Here is a 24,457-nt window from a genome sequence, read left to right as displayed (position 1 = left end):
ACCTCTGTCTTTGCATACCTGACCTAGATGGCGATTGTTCGGCAAAAGTGTATTCCCCTTCTATATAGTGGTTGTCATCATCTAGTTCTCCCAGATATTTTATGTTTAACTGCAAGCAACCCCGAATGGCCTATGATAATCTGACTCTTCGGACTCTTGGAAATGCCTTGGTGGGTGGGCCAATACTTTACTAGGTGATGCATCTTCTGGAAGAAGTGGCACAGGAATTCCTTTATCTGAAATTAGTATGACCTTTGCAGAGCTAGTTGAGGAGTCCATCCTCGATGTCGTCTGCAGTGGCACTTCTATCATCAACAATGGTTTTGAGTCATCAACAAGCCTTCTATCATCGAGACTGTCGTCTACGCTTACGATAACATCGACGCTACTGTAATCGCAGTCGTCTACAATGTTGTTGTTGTGGTCAAAAGCGGTGTTGTCGTACTTGTTTTAGTAGCAGTCATCGGAGTGAAACTGACTTTAGTCTTTTTTTTCCTTCGCCAAAGGGGTCCTTGACAATGTGTCTTTAGTGTACTGTTTGTCTTTAGATATCACCTTAAGACATGGAATAGCTGTCTCTGAATAAGTCTTTTGGCGACTTGGCTCCTTTCCCTTGTGATGTTCTGAAGTCCCAGATGTTGAAGTTTGAGGTCTAGGTGAAGACACTGCAACGCTTGTGCCTTTTTTTCTACAACTCACTTAATTATTCATCCTGAGATGATGTTTTGGTCAAACCTCTGAATGACTTCTCAAGACATTTTGTTTTATATCTTCCTTGAGATGTCCTTTTTGGGAGAAGATATGTCTTTGGCTTTCACCTTTTGAAGTCATAAAAGCAGCCTAGCTTCTCTGTACTTGAGTCTTCGCAGAGAAAGTGCGACAGATCTGCACTTTCTGGGTTTGTGGGAAGGGGGTAGACAATAAATGCACTCCTTGAGGGGGCTCTTCAGAAAATAGCCTTTGATTACCACAAGATCTGCAGAGACTTTTTCTTAATATTGTCTGTCATTGTAACAGCCAGCAAAATTCACCCAGATTTAAGGCAGGTTGAGGTTTTAAGTAAGTTAGGTTCAGGAAGACTCCCTTCCCACAAAGTGCTGTAAGAAATCTGAGGTATGGTTCCATTGAGGGGAGTATGGAGCCTAATGGGCTCCGAATTACTGAATATGGATTGTTTTCAATGATGTAGATAGGATAAAAATGTGATTCATCCAAGTTATTAAAGCTGAGCTTTGGTACTGCATATTTATTAGGGTACTGTGAGAACCCCTCCTTGATAACAGGGATGATTCAAGCATGTCAATCTATGAAAGATCTATCACTGGATAAGGAAGGCTTAAAGCTGACAATGAATCAGTCAGCTAATCACATCAGAGAGTCTGCTTCCCAGGAATTTTACTCAGAAATAGGTGGCATAATGCAAGAGACTACAAATAGATGACACCCACATGCACATATGTGTATACACAGAAAAGAACAAAGGTTACAATGAAAGGATGTTATAGTTAAGTGAAAATGTCAGTTAAACATACCATGTTAAACAAACAAAACCACTGAAATTCACTGGTTAAAGTTATATCATGTAACTTTAACTTGTGCCCTAAAGCAACTAGAACTCACACCCTCGCCATGTGCATTGTTGCAGTGATGTTATCCATGATACCACATAACATTTCACGAGTAGTGGAGTATGGGAGGTAATTAGCAGTGCACAGCAAAGTCTTGAGTTATATAGTTACTTTAGGGCACAAGTTATAGGTACTTAAGATAAAACTAGCTATTTTGTTCAATTGGATCATTCTTTTGCTCACCACAAATGACAATGCCTTTTATTTATGTTTTAAAAACGAAAACAAAAATAAAAGGCTTTGTCATTTGCAATGTCAATAGCTCAAACTCACGTAAAAGCGAGACCTATTGCATGGCAAATGCTTTTTAGGTAAAAGTGCCTGCCTTTCACCACAACAGAACCAAGCCTTGTATGACGTGCCTGGCTTTAGCCCCGCCTGTGCCCCTCACGCAGAAGACAACAGCAAATGAATTAAATAACCAAGATCGGCCGCTAAAGAGAGCAGACCGTGCTGCAAATCCCTTAAATAAACAAGCGTGTAATCACAAGTGAAAGCTGCCTGCGCTGTAAATTAATTAAATAAACAAGCGTGGCCGCTAAATTGAAAGCCGAAAGCGCTACAAATAAAACAAAAATAAACAAAATAGTGCTGTTAGCCAAGATAAAGCAGACGGTGCAGCAATACCAGTAAAAGGTCCAGTCCTTATGGGTGGTAACAATTGGAGACAAGGCGGTACCAAGGAGGGACTAAAAAGCCTATTTACTAATCAGAAGCCAGCATTTAAGAAGGAAAATGACACAAAGCTAATGAGAAATATGGGCGGAGAGTGGATTTGGCTACCACAGCATACCCTATTATAGCATGCTTTGCAGAGCGAGCAGCGCATGTGCGCTAACGGTACGCTCAACCTAAAAATGTAATTGTCATAAAACATTTTCAATCAAATCTTACTGAAAAAAAACCTTCAACAAGCCTTTGAGTCTTTTTTTTACCCAAATTTTTTCCAGCCACAAAACGGAACCTTAGAACCCACCACAAGGAGTCCCTGCACTCCAGCTGAAGAGCATGGACTGCTTTAAAAACATATGTTGAACTCTCCTTGGGACATGGATTCTTTGTGGGGTTTTTAAAGTTGCCGAGAGGCTTCTGCACTCCCTCTAGTTTCAACAACATTAAACAAAATGGTTGGTTGTGCCCCCTGCTCCTTTTAGAGGCAACAACAGGAAGAAAAAATATAAAAGCCATAGGGCATTATTGAGCTACTTGCTCAGCAGTGAATAATAAATGAGCAGCTCCTGGTACTCATTTATTATTCTTTTTTGCTGCAGTTTTTTAATGGATCCATTGGGGCACCCACAACATGGCCATAGGGGGTGAGTGAAGCTCCTAGGTCCATACAGCTACTGCTAGCTCCCAAGTCAGGATCCATAATGGAAGCCAGTGGAAGCTGGCAGATTGTTTTTTAAAGTAGGTGACCTCTTGGGGCATCCACCACATGTCCAAATCTTGGGGGCTCTAGGGGAGGAGGGGGCTATCCCCAAGTCCCCCCCCAGGTTATCCCTGCCAGTTCCTCAGCCAACATCCATACAGGGTGCTAGCAGAAACTAGCATTTACATGTTATTTTTAAGTGGGTGCACTAATGGGGGCTGCAGAAGGAGCCACAGGGCCCCTACCAGATGCGCAACCAGGACCCACAGTGGTGCCAGTTTCAATCTTATGTGCTTCTGCCGGGCGGGAGCAGCTTAATTCTGTGCACCCGCCCCCAGGAAAGTGCGGACAGTTAATAAAAATCATACTCCTTGCCTTTCTCTCCTGGGCAGGGAACACAACAGCGTTCAGAGGGATGGGGTCCCCAGTACACTGTACCACTCATCAGGCCCAGGGAGCAGGGTCCTCGGGCCGGTAGACAGCCCAGGGAGGGGGTGGGGGGGGGCCATACGCTACCATCAAAAAATTTTAAACTTGGACCTGGGGGAATGAGGCCCTGTGTCCTCTGCGATGCTTGGGGAGGGAGGCCGCATGGCTGCACCCTCAAATTTAAATCGGCACTGGGGAAAAGGGTACCTGGCGGGTTCCCTTTTTTTCCCCCACAGACTTTATTGCATTTTTCGTTTCAAATCTTTTTTATTTTCTAGAACAAGCATCAGGCAAAGGACTGAATGTTACACAGCGTTAAGCCTACAACTCACTCAGGGCCGGCCGCGTTACTAGAAAATGCAAGGATAACTGTAGAAGGGCACACATTAAGTCCTATTGGACACAGCGGTTCGCCTACAACCCCTGGGGGCCGGCCGCGTCATATGATGTCAAGCATCGGCCATTCAGTCTTGCAGAAGGAGTCCGACCCCTGGGGTCAAATACGAACAGGCAACCAGCCAAAATGGAACAAACGGATTAACAGGGTCCAACACCTTACAAGATAGTGAAGATAGCAGCGGCAGGAAAGAGTGAACAGCAGGAATAAGTGAAGAGAAGACAGCCGAAGTAAATGCAGCATGCGCAGGGGGGAGGAGACTATGGGGCGTCAGACCCAGTCTAGCACGCCCGGCAGCCGGGCCCTAACACATGAGGGTGTCTATGGCAGCAGTCTATCTGGATCAGAGGGTGCGACCGCATCCTCAAAGAGACACAGCGCCTGGAGCTGGGCAGGCATGTGGCGCGCATGTTCAACCGCACATAAATATTTAACTAAGGGCCGCCAGACAACCCCAAAGCGCGTGTCCCGGGCTTGCAGCCGAGCTGTAAAGAGCTCCATCGTAATGACATGCCATAAGCGCACGAACCAGGCTGCGATTGGAGGGGCTTCAGGCTTTTTCCAGTACAAGGCTATAAGCTGCTCGGCCGCCCCCAGCATTTGAAGCGCCAAAGTTCAATCGCTCCGAGTCAGTGCCCTAAGGCCAACAGGCTTAATACCTAGTAGGAGTGTGCTTGTGGCTTCAGACAGTGGGAACCCCAACACCCCCCTGATGTGGCTGAGGACCTCCTTCCAGAATAGGGTCAACGTCGGGCATGCCCACCAGATATGAATAAAATTCCCCGTTGCAGACCGGCATCTCCAGCATGTAGGTGAGGAAGCAGGGAACATCTTGTGTAGGCGCTGAGGCGTGTAGTACCACTGGGTCATGAGCTTATAGGCATTTTCCCGCTGCGAGATGCTACACTTTGGGGATATCCCGCCACAGGCGACACCACTGATCAGGGGCAATGTCCGCACCTGATATTGACTGCCAACGTTGCTGATATGGGTGCGAGGGCAATGTTGTTGGGTGTTACAGAATCTGGTAGATCCTGGAGATTAAGCCCTTGAGTCGACAAAGTAGCGGGCCAAGCCGCTCAAATGGGGTGAAGGCGCGCGTAGCCGCCTGGTACGTTTCATCCTCGGCTACCCAGTGTCTCAGCTGGGCGTATTGCAACCTCGCCCCTGGCGAGATGCATTTTTGAGTTATAGACATTCATCATCATCATCCAGTCAACATTAATAGATTATAAAAGCTTATGAAATAGGTAGGACAGTTGTCACATTACAGTAAAAGGCACGATATGCGGCCCGTACAGTTTTTCTTCTTAACCAAACGGCTCCAGTTGATGGGATGCCCAGGGCCTTAAAGGATTAGGAGAGTAGGGGGCCGCACAGCCCCCCTCCCTTGAAATTTTTTTTAAAAGTTATCGGCCCTGGGGATGGGTCCTTGGGGCCTAGAAAAGCTCGGGGTTTGGGGCCCCTTTCCCCCATGTTATCGCATTTTGTTCCTGGGGATGGGGTACCTGGGGCCCAAAAATGGGCTGAGGAAGGGAGCCTCAGTGAAGTCACCCTCCCCATACTATAAAATGAATGGTGGATAACAATTTTTTCCTTGCTGTGATTGCTGTTTATTCTCTTCATTTTGGCTGGGGGGGTGAAAAAGATCTCTGGGCCAATCTGAATGCTCTATTTTTTAAAACTGGACTTGAGGGACTCTCGCAAGAGTCCCTCGTACCCACCCATCCCGATAATCAAATATTTTGAAACCTTTAATTTCTCAAAAACTATTGATTGGACTTAAACCAAATCACAAAAAGCTCAAGTTACGGACCAAGATCCAGCTTCCTGTTAAATTTGGTGTAACTTCATTCAGTAGTTTTTGTGGTTGTGCTGCCTAAAGAAGTCTATGGAAAATGGACAGGGATTTTGCATTTTGGGACCCCGTTTTTTTTTCTCGGACCCTGCTTGGTGGATCACCCCAACATTATCCATGCACAAATTAGACAAGAAAGAGCACTTTTTTGGAAAGCTTCGTGGAGATTCGTCAAAAGGCGCCAGAGTTATAAGCAACACAAAAAAATGCATTTCCTAAGGAAACACAATCCTAACTAACTACCCAGAGGCGGCTGCATTGGAGCCAGAACCATCACTTTTTTCAGTGAATATATACACGCATATATAAAGCCAAACGGTGCAATATGGTTCAATATTGCCATTGAGAGGGTCTGGTGACCAAAAGCAAAGTGATTTGTAAATATTTGCAGAACTCCAAGATGGCAATATATGACAATACAAAATGTTATCTGTTATGTATTTTTTATATTACATGTCTATTTATGGGTAGTTAGCCTGAAAAATCTGTTGTTTTTTATCAAACCGCTATTCACAATAGGCACTGATCGAAATTATAATGTTTAGGCTTTCTTTAACTTTCATTCATAAATTGTTGCTAAAGCAATGGAGAGTCATATGGGGTATAGGAGATTTCTGTGATTTTTTTGCCTGCAGTCATGACCGTGTGATTACAGATTCACGGTTTTCCCAAAATGTCCAAAATATGTTGTTTATAGCTCAAATTGTTGGTGATAAAACTGCTACAGAATATACTGCATAATTAAATTTGGGGCACTATTTAGATAACCATCCCACATAATTTGATCTTTCGTGCCCCATTATCTTAATAGTACCCGACAATGGCAGAGTGGTTTGGGGACTGTCATTATGATGACAAAATCAACATTTCCAAGGGAACCATGAAATATTTTCCATATTTCACTGTTTCCTGTGAAATACAGGTTTTAGACCACTGCACTACACATAATACCCCCTCTAAGAAGTGCAGGCAATAAGATCCACATGTGCAAATATTATCTCACTGACAACTAGAGTCCTAAAAAGTAGGTAAACTTTTCGTATTTGTCCTCATTTACAAACTTTAGTACTCTGCTAGGGAAGCAATAAAATACAGAGCTGATTCATAAGTGGTCGAAAAATTCCTTAATTCTGAGTTGGGTTAAAAATAACCTGAGTGGGTGACACCACCCTCCCAAGTCCATGTTTCATTGGGTGGGGGAATGCCCTTTGGAAACCCTCCTGGGTTTCTGAGAACATTTTGTAGGGAAATAGGCATGGAATTGGGACCAATTACTCAAATGTACAGCCTACGTAATCCAGGGTCCAGAATTGTATACCCCAGTTCTGGGCACAGCAAATTGTGATTGCTGATAACTGAAGTGGAAATACTGGCTGGAACTGCTAACTACAGGTTCTGTAGGTCTACTTATATATCTCAGCATTGGGAAAAAACATGCAAGGTCATTGGGTAAAAAGGACAAGGTAAAAATAAATAAGCAAGAAAATGCAGGATCTAGCTGATGATCAGAGAGCATGGGGATTTGCATCCTCAGACAAGAAGGTTTACCTTAAGGAACCTCTGTTAGTGCCATTTCGAACAGAACGCAAGTATCATGCTTTAAAACCGGCTTAGACACTATACTACACTACCTGACAAGCTTATATGAACAAATTACTTATACATAGGTTTCCTTTGGATACTATACTTTGACCTTTACAATAATTAAGTACGTCTGAGTTCTACTGCCATGTTTGAACATTTACAATAATTAAGTACGTCTGAGTTCTACTGCCATGTTTGAATCAAGATTAACGATCTTTCTTTATTTTTGCGTCCACATATACAAAGATCATACAGGAAAAATTAATAATCAGCCAAAAGAAAGAGAAAGTCATGATTATTTGAAGCAATTGTACATGTGGTGTGTACTCCCATCACTTAATTTCTCTGTATGGATGTCAACAATAAAGTATAAAATAACAACGAGAACAGATGAAGTAATTCCTGGAGGCTTTGAGCTTACCCACACAGCTCCTGGGATGCTCAATGATAGGCTGTCAAATGTATCATATCGGACAGGGCTCTGGAAGAAGAGTTACAAAAATCAATGTTGCAGTGCCGGAGAAGAGTATTGCTTCAGAACATGCAGAGATTATCACTTCAAGTAACAAGTTACTTTACCTTCGATTACTCTGTTTCTGATAGAAACCCTAGCTGCAGATTCTTTCCTCTTTTTAATATTTGTCTGCCTTCAGACGTGACCCAGCAACTTTCCAATAGCACCCATATGCACCTGTAGGTGGCAATGTGCAACTTCGCACTGACACTGTTCCACTCCAGAAATGACATGCAGAGCCTATATAGGCACGAGTCTCGCTTGCTGACGTTAGTTGCTTTGGAGACTGTCCAGGCTCCCAGAAACAGAGCCCCAAAGGCAAATTAGTGTGCCCAGTGCAGACCACTGGATTTGGGATCTTACTAATGGGTAAAGGCCAACCACAGAATGGTGAGGATGGGAAGGTCAGTGAGGAATCTGCAGGTAGAGTCACTACCAGAAAGAGTGTTACTAAAGGTAAGTAATTTGTTCTTCTAGCTGCGGATTCCTCACCTTTTGAATAGATAGAAAAGCAGTACCTATTAGGAAGCATGCCTGTGGATGAACCCAATCAGAAAGTACTGCAGGACCAAGTGAGCAAAATGCCTCTCTCGGCGAACCGGACTGTCCAATAATAGTGTTTCGGGAACATATGACAGATTGCCCACTTAGCCGCCTGGCAGATGTCCAGGGAAGGGACTACGAATGCCAACACAGTGGTAGCAGCTTTGGCTCTGGCAGAATTAACACACAGTCCATTCAGAAGCTGCTTTTTAGTCAGTGCATAGCAGATCTTAATGCGGAGCATGATGCAATGGGAGATGCTTCTCTTCTGCACAACCGTATCTTTTTTCGGTCCACGTAGACATTTGCGTAAGATCAAAAAGGATACTGATATAGACTCTTGGTCCATGGTGAGGTAGTTCCTCTTCCGATATTAGATTTTGTTTTCTTTGGTCGCTTTGTGTTTACCCCGTCCCTTTGTTTGCACTGGGGTAACTCCCTTTTTTGAGAGGCTTTTCTGGGAATGGCCAAGTATTGCTTAAGGACATGTCCTTTGATGGGTCCCGTCCCTTTGGAGAGAAGGTGGACTCAGCGCTAGTGTGTTTTAAGGATTTCAGGGTTACGGCTAGGTCTTTGGGCTTCTTTATGGTCCCTCCCCACCCGTAGTCTGCCTTTTGCCCCTTTTGTGGACATCGAAGGGGTTTCCAATCGAGCAAATACCTTCTCAGCCACCATGGCCAGCAACCTTTCATACCTTTTCGTGGCTGAGGATGCATTACCACAGACCATTTGGGACAGGTAGCCAGAAGTCACTCGTCCACATTATCCCAGGCAGCCACAGCCTACAAGCCCCTATAGTTTACCCTCCTACCATCATGGGCATCCAGTAGGGGGTAGGATACGCTATCACCTGCCCCACTACAGGTCAATAACACCAGACCACTGGGTACTAAAGATTGCATGAAAAGGCAACTCCATCCCCTTTGGTGCTGGCCTTCAACCCATGCCACCTACTTACGACTGGTTGACGAACGACCATCTTTCCTGCAGGTAGTGGTTGCTATTCTCGCTTTCTGGTGCCCAAGAAGGACAAAGGCCTTTGTCCTATAATAGACCTGCGCGCCTTACAAATCACTTCATCAAACAGGAGGTATTCAAAATGCTCATCCTCGCTCAAGTTCTGTCAACCCTGGATCCAGGACTTGAAGGATGCATAGTTTTATATTCCCGTCCTACCCGCCCACAGACTTTACCTGTGGTCCACGGTGGCCTATGAGCACTTGCAGTTTGCTATGCTTCCTTTTAGCCTCATCGACCCATGGGTGTTGAGTCTGGGGTTCCAGTCTTCCCCTACCTCGACGATTGGCTATTGAAAGGGGACTCACCTCCAGACTACAGTGAACCTCCTGCACTCACTGTGGTTCACTGTCAATGAGCCTGATTCCCTCTCTGATGCTCCCTTTCATCTGAGCTGTTTCGGACCCGAATGGCAATCCAGGATATTCAGGCTATGATTCCATTGTTTCAGCCTCTATTCTGGATTTCAGTGAGACAGACTATGAGGCTGCTGGGCCTCACAGCCTCCTCCATCCTGTTAGTAACATGTGCCAGTTAGCATGAGCGAGCTCTGCAGTGAAAACTGAAGTTCCAATTGGTGCAGCATCACAGGAATCTCTCAGACATGGTCCAGATCTTGGAGGCAAATGTAGAAGACCTAAAGTGGTGGCTGACGAACTGTAACTGGGTTAGCAGCAGACTCCTTTCCCTTCCCCAGCCAGAATTGACTGGAGTGACAGATGCATCAAAGGAGTCTGGTCGCAGAGAACACCAGAGCCATGTGGTACTACAACAAGCAGGGCGGGTGGGGTTGTGGACCCTTTGTGAAGAGGCGCTGCGTCTCTGGACATGGCTGGCGGACCAGGGCATTTTCCTAGTGGCTCAACACATGGCAGGCTCTCTAAATGCCAGGATGGACTAACTCAACCGTTAATGCCTAGCGGATCACAAATGGCGTCTTTAAAGAGTGGGAAGAGCCTTGTTAGATCTATTCGCTACCCCCGAGAACCATCAATGTCAGCAGCTCTGTGTGCTGGAGTTTCCAAGGCTGAAACGAGTTTGAGATTCTGACTGAAGACTCGATTAAATCGGTAAGAGGAGCACCGGTACCTGGAAACTTTGGGACATTTTAGGGGGTGTTTTCTGAAAGAGGAATGGCGCTAACAAGATTGCGCTTTTCTCTTAACCTGTTCTATACTACGGAGACCCACCATTGAACATACTGAGAGCCGGGTCTGTTTAACAAGGACTCCTCGCCGACTGGCGCAAGGAGGTAAGATTTTCATAGTCTGTTGTCTCACTAATAGGGACCTCCTGGCATAGATTTACAAACGAATACTAAGGGAACCCTTCTTTTATCTCTTTGATGTTAGATGGTGACCCAGCAAACCCAATAATCACGTGGCTATCATAAAACACAAAAGGTTATATAGGTAAGATTTTGATTTTGATATGATGAAGGCGCTGTGTAGTAAAGAGTAATAATGAATGCAGTAGGAGGAGTGGTATTATATATCTTCCTTTTTTTCTGCTTTTTCCTTACATCTATAGAACTCCTTTGGGGACAGAAAAAACGCATGTTTCCATCTGTTGGTGTAAATTGAGAGTGGTAAGCTGAAGCTAAAGAATAGTGGTTGTCACTTGGTACTTTTTTGTTGAAGAAAAGGATACTATTCTGTTTCTTTTATTGTTTCAGATTTCTATGGTCCTGATGAGAATCCCCACAATCTTTGGAATTCGAAACGCGTAGACTGTCGGTGCTGCCACAATATACCTATTTTTGAAAAGAATTGGTATTGAATACATTGGATACATGTAAAAAAAAGTATCAAATTTCTAGTTTTGTGTATTGATGAGTTATCCTTTAGTACCAAATATTGTTTAGACTGTTTGGCAGACCGTTTGCTACTCCATAGGTTCATTCCTATTGTTGCGGTGTATTTATGTAAATTAGCATGTGTGTATTGACAATTGTTGATGTTATGAGGAGTTTCCAAGGCGGCTCTCGCTCTGAGAGCTTTTCATCTAGAGTGGACCTCCAGGCTCTGGTACACCTTTCCACCAATACTACGCCTGCTTAGAGTTCGAAAAAAGATCGTGAATGGCCAGCCCCAGGTCATTCCTGTGGCACCGGATTGGACACAGAGTCTGGTATCCAAAGCTGCTGAGCATAAGCAACGGTCCTCCGGTCAAGCTGCCTCTTTGGGAGGATCTTCTGGCGCAGCAATAGGGGAGGGTTCTGCAGTGTTCTGCATCTGACCCTGCACACTCAGCTTTCATGTGTGGAGATGAGTGGCAACAGTGTGCGGCTTTTGACCTTTCTCCCAAAGTCTGTGATGTTATTCTGGCAGCCAGGAGTCCCTCCACCAAATCTGATTACGCCTGCCACTGGGACAAATTTGTGGCTTTGTGTGCATCGAAAAAGCATTGATCCCCTATCTGCTCCCTTATGTCAGGTCCTATTATTTGTTCTTTCTTTGGTCTAGCAGGGCACCGCTCTGGCACAGTTAAGGACTAACTTTCAGTAATTTCTGCTTTTTTGCAGTAGCTGGACCAACCTTCTCTATTTAAGTCACCTGTTGAGATGAGATTTTTCAAAGGTTTGCAACACGTTTCTCCCCAGGCCATTTATCATGTCCCAGTGGGACTTGAACCTGGTCCTCATTTCCCTGATGTGCACACTTTGTGAGCTGTTGCACAACTGCCCTCTTCTGTTATTTATCATCAAGATCGTCTTTCTGGGGGCCATTACATCGGCCAGCAGAGTCCACAAGTTGCAGGCTATTTAGGTGCGACCAGCTTACACTACTTTTTATCCTGAAAAAATAATTCTCTGGACACGTGCCTCATTCCTCGTAAAGGTAGTCACCCCTTATCACGTAGGCCAAACAATCACACTGCCTACCATTTTAGCCCCGTCTCATCCTTGTAAGGAAGAGGAGAGACCCATCGTCTTGATCCAAAAAGATTGTTGCTGTTGGTGTAACCTGACTTCACAAAAGAATTCCGGGTGGATGACCAACTCTTCATAATGTACTTCAGTGCCAAGAAAGGAAAGGCTGGGCAGAAACAAACCATCTCCTGATGAGTAGTGCTCTGCAATGGATTGGCCATAAAGCAACCACCTGAGTGCTTGAGCACTCGTTCTATGAAAGCCAAAGCTGCACCTACTGCATTAGCTTGTAAAGTTCAAGTCTTGGACATCTGTCAGGCTGCAACATGGGCTTCAATGCACACGCACATGAAGCACTATTGCCAGGATAGTCAGGATGGGCATTTTGCCAGTTTGGTCCTGCAAGACTTTCTAGTCCAAGTAGGACTCGCACATCTGCCTCCAGTAAGGCCTTGCTTGGGTATATCTAATCTAAGGTAAGGATTCTTTGGCTAGAAGTCTCTATCAGATGAACAAATTACTTACCTTTGATAACACCTAATCTGTTAGAGACTCTATCTAGCCACAGATTCCCTACCAACCTTCCCATCCTCCCCACTCTGGCCCCTGATTAACTAAAGAGGGTTCCTCTTACAAAGGCCCCTAGCAACTCACATCAGTGGTCAGTCTTCATCGTGGCTCTGTGCTCATGGCCTGGAAAGTCGCAAAAATGAACTGACTGCCATGGAGCCGGACTATGCCACCTACCGGCGCGCTACAATGAGAGATGTTTGAAAATATCCGGATCCAGTCTGGTGCCAGGGGATAAGTTTAAGGTAAAGAATCTGCAGCTAGATAAGAGTCTCTACCAGATAACCTGTCCATCAGTTCACATCTCATTCATATAATCCTCTCTTCAACTGTGGATAAATTACGTTAATTATCATACATTTCCTGATCCTCAGTGCTTAGACAGTGCATCAACATAATGTTTTCTCTCTACAATTCATTTGTAACGCATACACTTGCATAATACATGAAAACCTGTTTCACTTGGACCTTTTTGTATTTGGCTTACCTGGAGCAGTCATAATAATGGAGAAGTCTTACATTCTACATTTACACTCAATCACTCTGAAAAAACGTGAAAATATATATATATGTCATGTGATCAAGGCCTTTGGAAGGCTGAAACGCATAAGGGCGGTCAAGGGACAGGAGAGCGAGATGAGGAATTTGGGATAGATAGAGAGATAGAGAGATAGAGAGATAGAGAGATAGAGAGATAGAGAGATAGAGAGATAGAGAGATAGAGAGATAGAGAGATAGAGAGATAGAGAGATAGAGAGATAGAGAGATAGAGAGATAGAGATAGAGATAGAGATAGAGATAGAGATAGAGAGAGAGAGAGAGAGAGAGAGAGAGATAGAGATAGAGATAGAGATAGAGATAGAGATATATATATATATAGATATATATATAGATATAGATATATTATATATCCACAAAAAAAGTTGCCCAAAAGCAAGGACACCTCCAAACATCCGTGTGCTTAATCAAAGCTTTTAATTTTAAACCGGCAATCACATTCCATATTTTATAGTCTCTTACGCGTTTCAGAGCGTGCTGGCTCCTTCATCAGAGAGAGGCATCAGATATAACTGCAGTCTTCAACAGCACCATTGGCTGCATGCACGCATTTTAAACATACCCAGTGCACCTTGCAGGTGCGTTTCCGGTTTAAAGCATGCTGGTGCCTGTAGTTTGATATTATAAAGCCCCAGTGGGTTCAGTTGAATTCCATGTCTATTTTCAACTTGATTCAGCCCCAGTGGGCTACGGAATGAATTCTCCCGGTATCTTTCTTACAAACACAGCTATTCCTAAAGCTCCGAAATGTTTGAAACCTCTTGGGATCACATGGGGCCCAAGAGATTATGAAAAAGGGCAAATTTTAACGTTTGCCAAAAAATATGATCCTCTCCGAGGACAAGGTGGGCCATCAAAAACAGGGTTGGCCTCAACTATTCAAGAAAGATCAGATTCGAATGTGACTGTGTTGGACCCAACAAAAAGTCCAGAACCAGAAGCCACTGCAAGTGGTGGAGAATCGGTGTCTGATCTGTCAGTAAAAGACAGAATTTTAAAGGAGATTTCGTTGATGGCGCAAGACAGGCTTGCTGTTCAGAACAATCCAGGAAGCAGCAATCAGCGAGGTCAAGGTTGTGGTCGCAGAGGCGACGGAAGACTACAAGAAACACCAAAAGGAGCAATGGCCAGCCCCATAGGATCTAGGACAAGGTGGCAGAAAAAATCCAAGGAATGGAGAAAATCAAACTGATTGAGAAAACAGTGATCATTTTATCGGAACGGACCTCAGGTGTTATCATTAGGACTTACTTTTTGTCCTACAAGTGAATTTGATTATACCCAGGCAAGAATTGATTTATTTCAATTTACTAGGAAATTAAGACTGCGGAAATGGTGTGCGACTACAAGTGACATTTACAGTGTTGTAAGTAACCCTTTGTATTGAGGATATAGAAATGTTACATGCTGTTAATGAATTGGGGGGTCAACAAGATTTTAATCCGGACCCCTATCTCAATCTGATTATTGATAATATAAGATTGGCTTTGAGGTGAAAAAGTCACTTCAAACCTAAATCTATTTTCCTGCCACAAATCTACAATGAAGCTCTAGACATTTTCGAAAAAGGTGTTGTCAAGGGTTTTAAAAAATTGGTTCATATTCCACGTCCGGGTCAAAATAATCTTACAACTCAACGAAGTCCTGCTTTTAAAACACTCAAAAATGATACCACCATAGATATTAGGAAGTCCGATAAGGGCGGTAATGTGGTGGTTTGGTCAAGAGATAGATACGTGGATGAAGGTCTAAGGCAACTCAATGACAACACCCAGTATGAAATTAGTACTAGAACCAAGTATGAGTTTACCAACAAAGAAGATCAGTCAAAGCTCTGGGAATGGAAAGAAAGGGGCCTATTAGAACAGGACGAATACAGCTTCCTCTATTGTAAATTCCTCAAAAATACCGGTTTTGTACTTGCTACCGAAAGTCCACAAAAAAAGTGAAAATCCTCCAGGAAGGCCTATTGTCTCCTCAAGGGGAAGTGCATTAGAGAATACTTCCAGGTATGTGGACCACTTCCTCCAGCCCTCAGTCAGGAAGTTGCTGTCTTATCAAGGATACGGGGGATCTCCTGCGCTCAATACACAATGTGGAATGGATGAGAATTGTATGATGATGTGTCTGGACGTAAATAGTCTATACACTAGCATTCCACACGAGTTGGGAATTGAGGCTTGCGGATATTTCCTGAGAGAGAGATCATTATCATATCTGTTACACTCAGAAATGTTTAGCGATATGATGTTTACATGCCTTACCAATAATTTCTTTATCTTTAATAACCAGATCTATCGCCAAGTTCTTGGAACAGCAATGGGAACCTGCTTCACCCCCAGCTTTGCGTGTTTATACCTAGGCTGGTGGGAGGAGCAGGTGGTCCGGGTCTTGGAACTGTATCAAAGACATGTGAAGGTCTGGTCAAGATATATTGACAATGTTTTTTGTATATGGGTGGGCACACAGAGTGAAGCTAATGAATTTGTAGCTGTACTAAATAAGAAATGCGTTACTTACCTGTAACAGCAGTTATCCAGTATTGGTATCTTTCATAGATTCACATGCCTGAATCATTCCCCGTCGTCGGGGTAGGAGTCCCCGGTAAATAACAATAGTAATGTCACATAGACATATACTTAGTACTAGGCCAGTGGCCTCACATTAGTAGCCTATCTAGGTCCTTATGTAAAAAGGACCAAACTTTGGCCAGGAGCCAATCAGCTACCATCACCCTTCTCACCTTCCTGGAAGGAGCCCTAGTCCCTCAGATTTTCGTAAGCACAGTGCTAAGTAGTACCTACTGAGAGGGAGAAGGTGAGCCCTTCCAGGGGAGGCGGGTGGGTTGCATGTGAATCTATGAAAGATACCAATACTGGATAACTGCTGTTACAGGTAAGTAACGCATTTCTTATCCAGTATTATGGGTATCTTTCATAGATTCACATGCCTGAATCAGAATAGCAAGCAATAATGAGCACATTTCGCATAATACATTCGTAAAGACATAGTAATCTTATCACAAGTTGTTACACAGTTTACATGATACTCACAACCTGATAAGAAATGTGCGATAAATTACCTGGAAGGTGGGATGATAGGAAGAAGGCTCACCACTAATGAAATAGATGACGTAGGACAGCCTGCCCCACTGCAGCATCCTTCATAAGTTCAGAGTCCAAGCAGTAGTGCTTGGTGAACGTATGTGGTGTCTTCCATGTCGCCGCTCTGCAAATGTCGACAATGGATACCCCAGCAAAGAGCGCCAAGGAGGTGGAAACCGCTCTAGTGGAGTGTGCTCGTACTTTTGAAGGCAGAGGGTGGCCCGCCTGTTGGTGACAGAAGGCGATGGCCGCTGAAATCCATCTGGAAATGCTCTGTTTTGTTAAAGCTAAGCCTTTCCTGGGTCTGCTAAATGCAACAAACAATTGGTTGGACTTTCGAAATTGCTCCGTCCTGTGAAGGTAAAATTTGAGACATCGTTTGAGGTCCAAAGAGTGAAGAGATCTTTCAGCCGCAGATGATGGATTCGGGAAGAAAGATCGTAGGACAATAGGTTCGTTGAGATGGAAAGAGGACGGAACCTTCGGTATAAACTTAGGGTTAGTCCGTAGAATGACCCTGTCGTTCTTGAACTGGATGAAGGGGTCTTGCACAGAAAAAGCCTGCAGTTCACTCACTCTCCTTGCCGACGTGAGCGCCAGCAATAGAGCTGTCTTCCATGACAAATATTTTAGATCTGCTCTGTGGATTGGCTCAAACGGGTGTTTCATTAGTTGAGTTAGTACCACATTTAGTTGCCATGTAGGTGGAGGTGCTCTAACTGGAGGGAAAGATCTGAATAATCCCTTCAGAAACTGTTTGATTAGTCTGTTGGTCCATAACGAAGCTCCACACGAAGATCGTCTGAACCTGGAGATGGCCGCCAGGTGGACCTTTATTGAAGCGTGTGCCAGTCCAGAATTGGCTAAGTGGAGCAAGTAGGGCAGAATTTGTGCTGGAGTAGAAGTGAACGGATGCAAATTCTGAGCTCTACACCACAAACAGAACCTTTTCCACTTGAGGGAATACGTCTTATTAGTACTTTCAGCCCGAGCCCGGGCTAAGACGACCCTGCATTCCTGTGGAATATCTAAATCCTGGAACTCTCTGAACTCAGGAGCCAAGCTGATAATTTTAGAGATGTTGGATCCGGATGCTGGACTTGTCCCTGGTTCATTGTGAGGAGATGTGGGCATGTCCTGAATAGAATTGGAGGTTCCAGCGATAGAAGGTGTAGCTCCGTATACCAGTGTTGGCGCGGCCACGCTGGGGCTATCAGGATCATGGTACAACTCTCTGCTTTCAGTTTCCGCAGAACCCTGGGGATCAGGGGAAACGGTGGAAAAGCGTAAGCAAAGACATTGCACCATGTCATCGAAAAGGCATTCCCTAGGGACCTTTTCTGGGGAAGCCAGCTTGCGTAATGTTGGCATTTCGCGTTCACTTTCGTCGCAAAGAGATCCAGGTGAGGTTTGCCCCAACGGGAGAACACCGAGTCGAGCGTCTGCTGGTCGAGCTCCCACTCGTGGCAAAGTGAACGCTGTCTGCTTAGCGAGTCTGCCAGGGTGTTGTCTACTCCTGGGACATACTCTGCCCGCAGAGAAATGTCGTGTTGTACCAGCCAGATCCAGATTTGCTGAGATTCTCGAGACAACGTCCTGGATCGAGTACCCCCCTGCTTGTTCAGGTAGTGCATTGTGGTGGTGTTGTCCGTCCTCACAAGCACTGGGGAGTTCCTGATACGGGGCAGAAATGCTCGAAGTGCCAGGCGCACTGCTCTCAATTCCAGCAGATTGATGTGGAGTTGTTTTTCTGCCACTGACCATTGACCGTGTACTTGCAGTTCCTGTAGGAACGCCCCCCATCCTTCCAGTGAAGCGTCTGTGGTTATCACATGAGGAGAGACTGGGAGAAGAAAAGGGAGACCCTTGTTTAAGTTGTCGCCCAGAAGCCACCATCTCAGAGCTTTCTTCATGACCTGAGTGATCCTGATCCAGTCGTCGAAAGACCCTGTAGATTGGATCCACTGATTTGTTAAGGCTTCCTGTAGAGGCCGCATGTGTAGGCGACAGTGAGGAATGAGAAAAATGTTGGAAGACATCATTCCTAGCAATGATTTGAATAGTCGAACTTTGACTCTCTGCTTGGCCTGAATGTGGACAGCCAGAGTCTTCAGCTTGACCTGACGTTCTCTGGAAGGAAAGGCTTTCTCTTGTTGTGTATCCAACGTTGCTCCCAGGAAATTGAGACGTTGTGACGGTTGGAGAGTTGACTTTTCCTGGTTGAGTGTTAAGCCCAGATTTTTGAATAGATGAAGGCAGGCCGAAGAGGACTTGGCTGCGCCTATCCGAGTCGGAGCTTTGATGAGCCAGTCGTCTAGGTAGGGAAAGACTTGGTGATGATGCTGGCGAAGGTATGCCGCTACTGGTGACAGACACTTCGTGAAGATGCGTGGAGCTGACTTCAGGCCGAATGGTAAAACCCTGAACTGGTAGTGCCTGCCTGCCACTGCAAACCTCAGAAATTGTCGATGACTCTTGTGAATGAGGACATGAAAATAGGCATCCTGGAGGTCTAAGGATACCATATAGTCTTTTGGATTGAGTAGGTGTAATACCTCCTGGAGGGTAACCATACGGAAGGACTGCTTCTTGAGGTATATATTTAGGTTTCTCAGATCCAGTATTGGTCTCCATTGCTTCTTCTCCTTTTTTCTGACCAGGAAGAATCGGGAATAGAATCCTCTCCCCTTCTGACCTCGAGGAACTCTCTCCACTGCTCTTTTCTGGAGCATTAGAGAGAGCTCCTGTTGAAGTAGGCGTAGATTCTTGTGCTGCATAGGACATGGTGGGTTCGGAGGAGGATGTTCCACAAACTCCAAAGTGTGTCCGAAGCGAACTAACTGCAGCACCCAACGATCTGTTGTAATTTGTTTCCAATTGTGAAGGAAGTTGGTAATTTTTCCTCCAACTGCGAATTGTGGAGAAGAGGTGGAGGTATGCTGGAGAAAGCAGTCATTGGCGTCTGTAATTATCCTTCTTTCCTCCTTTCCCTCGAAAGGACGACTTGTTGTAGGAAGCTCGTCCTTGTTGCTGTCTCTGCTGATATTGAGGCTTGTACTGCTGAGAAGAGTTATAAGCGGACTTGTAACCTTGATAGCTGCCCCTATTCTGCTGCCCTCTACCTCTGGATCCTCGAAAGGAATTAGTTTTGTATTGTAGGGTGCCTAAGGCTTTCGCCGTGTCGGTATCCTTCTTAATACCTTGCAGCATATCATCGATATGTTCACCGAAGAGCAGTTCGCCATCAAATGGCATGTCTAGAACTTTGGCTTGCACATCAGGCCGGAATGCTGTGGCTTTTAGCCAGCCCTGGCGTCTCAAAACCGCTGCTCCTGCCAGTTGACGAAATCCTGTGGAAGCGATATCTAAGGCCACATCGATCATCTCTGAGGCAGAGCGTTCGCCCTCCAGCAAAATTTTCTTAACCTCTTCTTTCTGGTCTTCTGGGATTGCCTCTAGATATGGAGCTATATCTGCCCATATCTGTCGATTGTAGCGACCTAGTAATGCTAGAGAATTTGCAGCCCTGACTGATAGGGCGGACATAGAAGAAAATCTTTTGCCGATGGCATCAAGTTTTCTCCCCTCTTTATCAGGAGGCGCTGTTATTGCCGCTGACGGGTTGCTAGACTTCTGCTGAGCGGCCTGTGATATAACTGAGTCCGGTTTAGTCTGGCCAGTTAAGCATGCGGGAGCAGTGTCTGGGGCTTTGTACTTCCTTTCAAGTCTAGCCGGCACTGGAATGAGTGAGGAAGGATTTTTCATAATTTTAAGTCCTTGCTCCCATATATAATCGATTACTGGGATGGATCGAACAGATCTTTTGAAGGATTCCTTAAAGTCATGGAGGAAACAGTCCTGCGTTTCCGAAGCTATTTGGATGTTGAATCTCGCAGCCGCTCTCCCTACTATATTATGGAATCCCCCTAAATCTTCAGGGGGAGAATCATCCTGTACTTGCTCTGGGGATGCCGGATCCTGGTTGTTGTTATCATCAGAATCCTCATCATGTATTTCACCTTCCTCATCTTGGACTTCATCATGTCTCACTTCTTCCTCATATTCATCCTCATCAGAAGAAATTTGAGGAGGCAATTTCTCATGCTCAGGATGCACAACCAGCGGAGGTGGTCGCTGGCGACGTTGAGGTGTTGGAGCTTCCTGCTGTGCTGGCACTCCTGAAGCAGGAGCAGAAGACGGAAATCTTTGTTTATAGTCTGAAATCAGAAACTGTAGGTCAGAGACAATTGAAGCCGGGAGGCATACCATAGGCTGAACAGTGGTATGCTGCCGAACTTCTTCTTGAATTGTCACCTCTTCGAGATCTTCACAGTCTGAACTCTCATGAACCTTAATGTTAAGATGAGAGGGACTGGATGCTATGGGAAACATGTTCTCCACGTCAGGGTCTTCTGCCTCCAGAAATTGCGTTGGCAGCAGTTGCTGGACTTTGCTAGGTGAAGTCATCTCTGGTGTCACCATGCATGATGACATCTTAAAATGGGTATAGGAATACTTCAGTGACGGAGAGCCCTTTGATTGTAGATTCATTGTAGCGTCTGATGGAGCGTCTACAATAGTTGACATGTTATCATACATTCTCATCGTCGACTGCATCGACGTCGATGATGTCCTCGTCGACGACAATGCCCTCGTCGACGGCGGCGTCGACACTGCAGAAATCAACGACGACGACGGCTTCGTCGACGGTGTCCTCGTCGACGGGCTCGACGACGATGGAGTCGTCGTCGACGGTGTCGTCGTCGACGGTGTTGTCGTCGACAGTGTCCTCGTCGACGGTGTGCTCGTCGACGGTGTCCTCGTCGACGGTGTCGTCGTCGACGGTGTCGTCGTCGACGGTGCTGTTGTCGTCGACGGTGCCCTCGTCGACGGAGTCCTCGTCGACGGTGTCGTCGTCGACGGTGTCCTCGTCGACGGAGCCGTCGTCGACGGTGCATTCGTCGTTGACGAGGAAGTCTTCGTCGACGGTCCCGATGTCGACGGTGTCTTCGTCGACGGTGGCTTCGACGACGACGAAGTCCTCGTCGACGATGAACTCGACGATGGTTTCTTCATAGACGCTGGAAGCCTTGTCTTCGTCGACGATGAAGCAGACGTCGACGGGAGCGTCCTCGGCGGTTTTGTGAGAGGAATAACAGAAGGTATTGACCTACCCATCGTCGACGACGTTGTGGCAGTGGAAGCCATGGAGAAAGTAGTCGCCGTGGATGTCGAAATGGAAACTGTTGACATCGTCACAGGCAGGCCAGAAGATACCACCGCAGGCTTTTTGAAGGCTGTCATCTGAAGAGAAGGCTTGACCTTAGGATGACCCTCCACAGATTTCGGCTTCTTGTGAGGAGGCACAGCAGACTGACCTGGAGATGTCTGTCGAGGCCTTTTAGGAGAGGAGTGGAAACTTCTGAAGGAACACTCACTCTCACCTGAGGAGACTCGGTCCTTGTTCCTCAGTTTCTGGAGCCACAGAAGCAGTCGCCCTTCCCTGTCTTTCAATGTCTTGACCGGGAGAGTGCGACAAATCTTACATTCCTTGGCAGAATGCTGAGGATAGAGGCAATACAAACAGTCCTCATGCTTGTCCTCTATGTGTAACCTCATTTTACTACATGAGGCACATGGCCTAAAAAGACCTTTTTTAGGAGTAGTAGACATATTAAATACTAATACTCCTTTTCCAACTGAACTTGAAGAAAAAGTAGTCAAAAAACCAAAGATATAGGAAAAAACCTGAGCAGAGCTCAGTGGAGACTCCTCTGCACGACGTGCGGTAGAAAATCTGAGGGACTAGGGCTCCTTCCAGGAAGGTGAGAAGGGTGATGGTAGCTGATTGGCTCCTGGCCAAAGTTTGGTCCTTTTTACATAAGGACCTAGATAGGCTACTAATGTGAGGCCACTGGCCTAGTACTAAGTATATGTCTATGTGACATTACTATTGTTATTTACCGGGGACTCCTACCCCGACGACGGGGAATGATTCAGGCATGTGAATCTATGAAAGATACCCATAATACTGGATAACAAAGACTTGAATTTATCTTTTACATGCCAATTGAGTTCTACGAAAATGGAATTCTTGGATGTGATGTTGGAAATGATTAATGGTAACCTTGAAACCATTCTATACCGCAAAAATACAGCAGGGAATAGCATGTTACATGCTCACAGTTGCCACCCTGAAAACTTGATACAGAGCATCCCGTATGGGGAGTTGTTACAGGCTAAGAGACACTGCAGCACCCTGGAAGGTTACACTATGGAAAAGGAAAGAGGTTACAGAGGGGCTTGTATAACGACAGCTTGTAGAAAGGCCGGGGCTAGAAGTAGAGAGGATCTACTACAAATAAAAGATAAAACAATTGAAAACTCAGAAATGGACAAAATTAGGTTCATTACAACATTTAGTAACACATGGTATGACCAGACAAAATGCCTTAAAAAACATTGGAGCACTTTGCAAACTGGTTCCGACCTTGGAAAATGCATCAGTGATTCCCCTCAGATTACTTCTAGAAAGGCACAGTCCTTCAACGATAGGATGTGTCCCGCCTTACTACCTAAAGTTACTAAAAAACAAACTGGGGCTGCACAAGGGTTCTATGTATGTGGCAGGTGCAAGGCCTGTAAGTACAGCTCCAGTTGTAAGGTGGTAAACTATCTGTGGAAGCGGGCACCTTCAGAATCACTAAACATCTATCCTGCGACACAGAATATGCAGTCTACGCCCTCAGATGCCCATCTAATAAGTACTATATTGGTAGTACCATTCACAAGGCCAAGAAGAGGGTATTGGAGCAACTGAGGGCAATAACCCATCATGATAAGCAATACCCTATTGCACGCCACTTTTTTGCAGAACACAGACAAAACACAAGTCTGTTATCATTTATCGTCTTGGATTGCATCCCCAAAAGGGAAAGGGGTGGTGATAGATTAAAAGAACTCAGACGGTTAGAATCAAAAATGATAATCAAGTATCATACTCTGCAACCATCAGGCCACAATGGAGATAAGGCACTTGCCGTACACTTGGGCGTTATCTAGGTGGAACTGTTTGTCAATTTTAAGATTGGTTCATGAAATATTTTAGCTTATTTTGTATTAGCACTTCTTTATCCATTATTGGGGTGTGTATGTTATCAATATATTCACTATATATGTTTTAATCAGTGCATTTTCTCTTTTAAATTTTAGATTACTGGCGGTCTGATGGAATGAATATATGAAGGTTAAAGAGCGAAAGTCTTTGTCAGCGACACATGTCGAACATTTGATGGCGATACTAATTTTTCCCTTTTTCTTTTTTAGTGTCTCTCTATGGTTATTTGTGGTTTAAATTGATACCTATTGGTTATACTGCAATTTAGCAGGCGATGTACATTTATTATATATGAATAGAAATGAATTGATTTTTTGCTCGTTAACGAATATGAAAATCTACTGACCGCTTTAAGATTGCAACTTGAATTGTATGAATTCTTTTTTCAATGTAAATGAAAAAGGAATGTCACGTGATGTTTTGTGATGATATAACTTTATTGATGTGGTTTCACACCCGTACTCGTGAACAAGCAGCGGACGCTGCGAAACACGTTGGGTGATTCTGCCAATAAAACTCACTAAGGAGCATATCCGGGCCTCAGCGTGTTGTCTATATTACTTCAAAGGCGACTGTTGTTGGATGTATCGGGGTTGGCGAACCCCGCTGCGGCCCGCCATTGTTTTTTTAGGATCTGCGCTTATATTTTCTTCATCAGACTTTGACCCAGAGAGAAAACAAACATGGAAAGAGAGGAAAAGAAAGAGGAAAAATGTGATGTGAGAAACCTAAAAGAGTGGGAAAATGGCAGGGAGTGTCTGGTGATGGATTAAAGAGTTATGAGGTGGAATCAAGACTAGGCAGCCTTTGCGTTCCGCACCTCAGCCTTTCAATAGCAACGGCTGCAGACTTCTGAGCAAAACTTTGGGCTCTGGCACGGATTCTTTTATAAAT

General features: G+C 45.0%; 1 protein-coding gene across 1 annotated transcript in view; it reads right to left on the bottom strand.

Moving 5' to 3' along the window:
* USP30 (ubiquitin specific peptidase 30) overlaps positions 1 to 24,457 on the bottom strand; it is a 446,442-nt gene that overhangs the window by 268,873 nt on the left and 153,112 nt on the right. Inside the window, exon 8 of the mRNA XM_086943095.1 lies at positions 7,690 to 7,749. Within this exon, the coding sequence (XP_086799221.1) occupies positions 7,690 to 7,749 (60 nt within the window). The remainder of the gene's footprint in view (positions 1 to 7,689; positions 7,750 to 24,457) is intronic.

Source organism: Lissotriton vulgaris, chromosome 11, assembly GCF_964263255.1.
Source record: "Lissotriton vulgaris chromosome 11, aLisVul1.2, whole genome shotgun sequence".
NCBI classification, from domain to species: domain Eukaryota; kingdom Metazoa; phylum Chordata; class Amphibia; order Caudata; family Salamandridae; genus Lissotriton; species Lissotriton vulgaris.
This window is presented reverse-complemented; position numbering and strand designations above follow the sequence as displayed.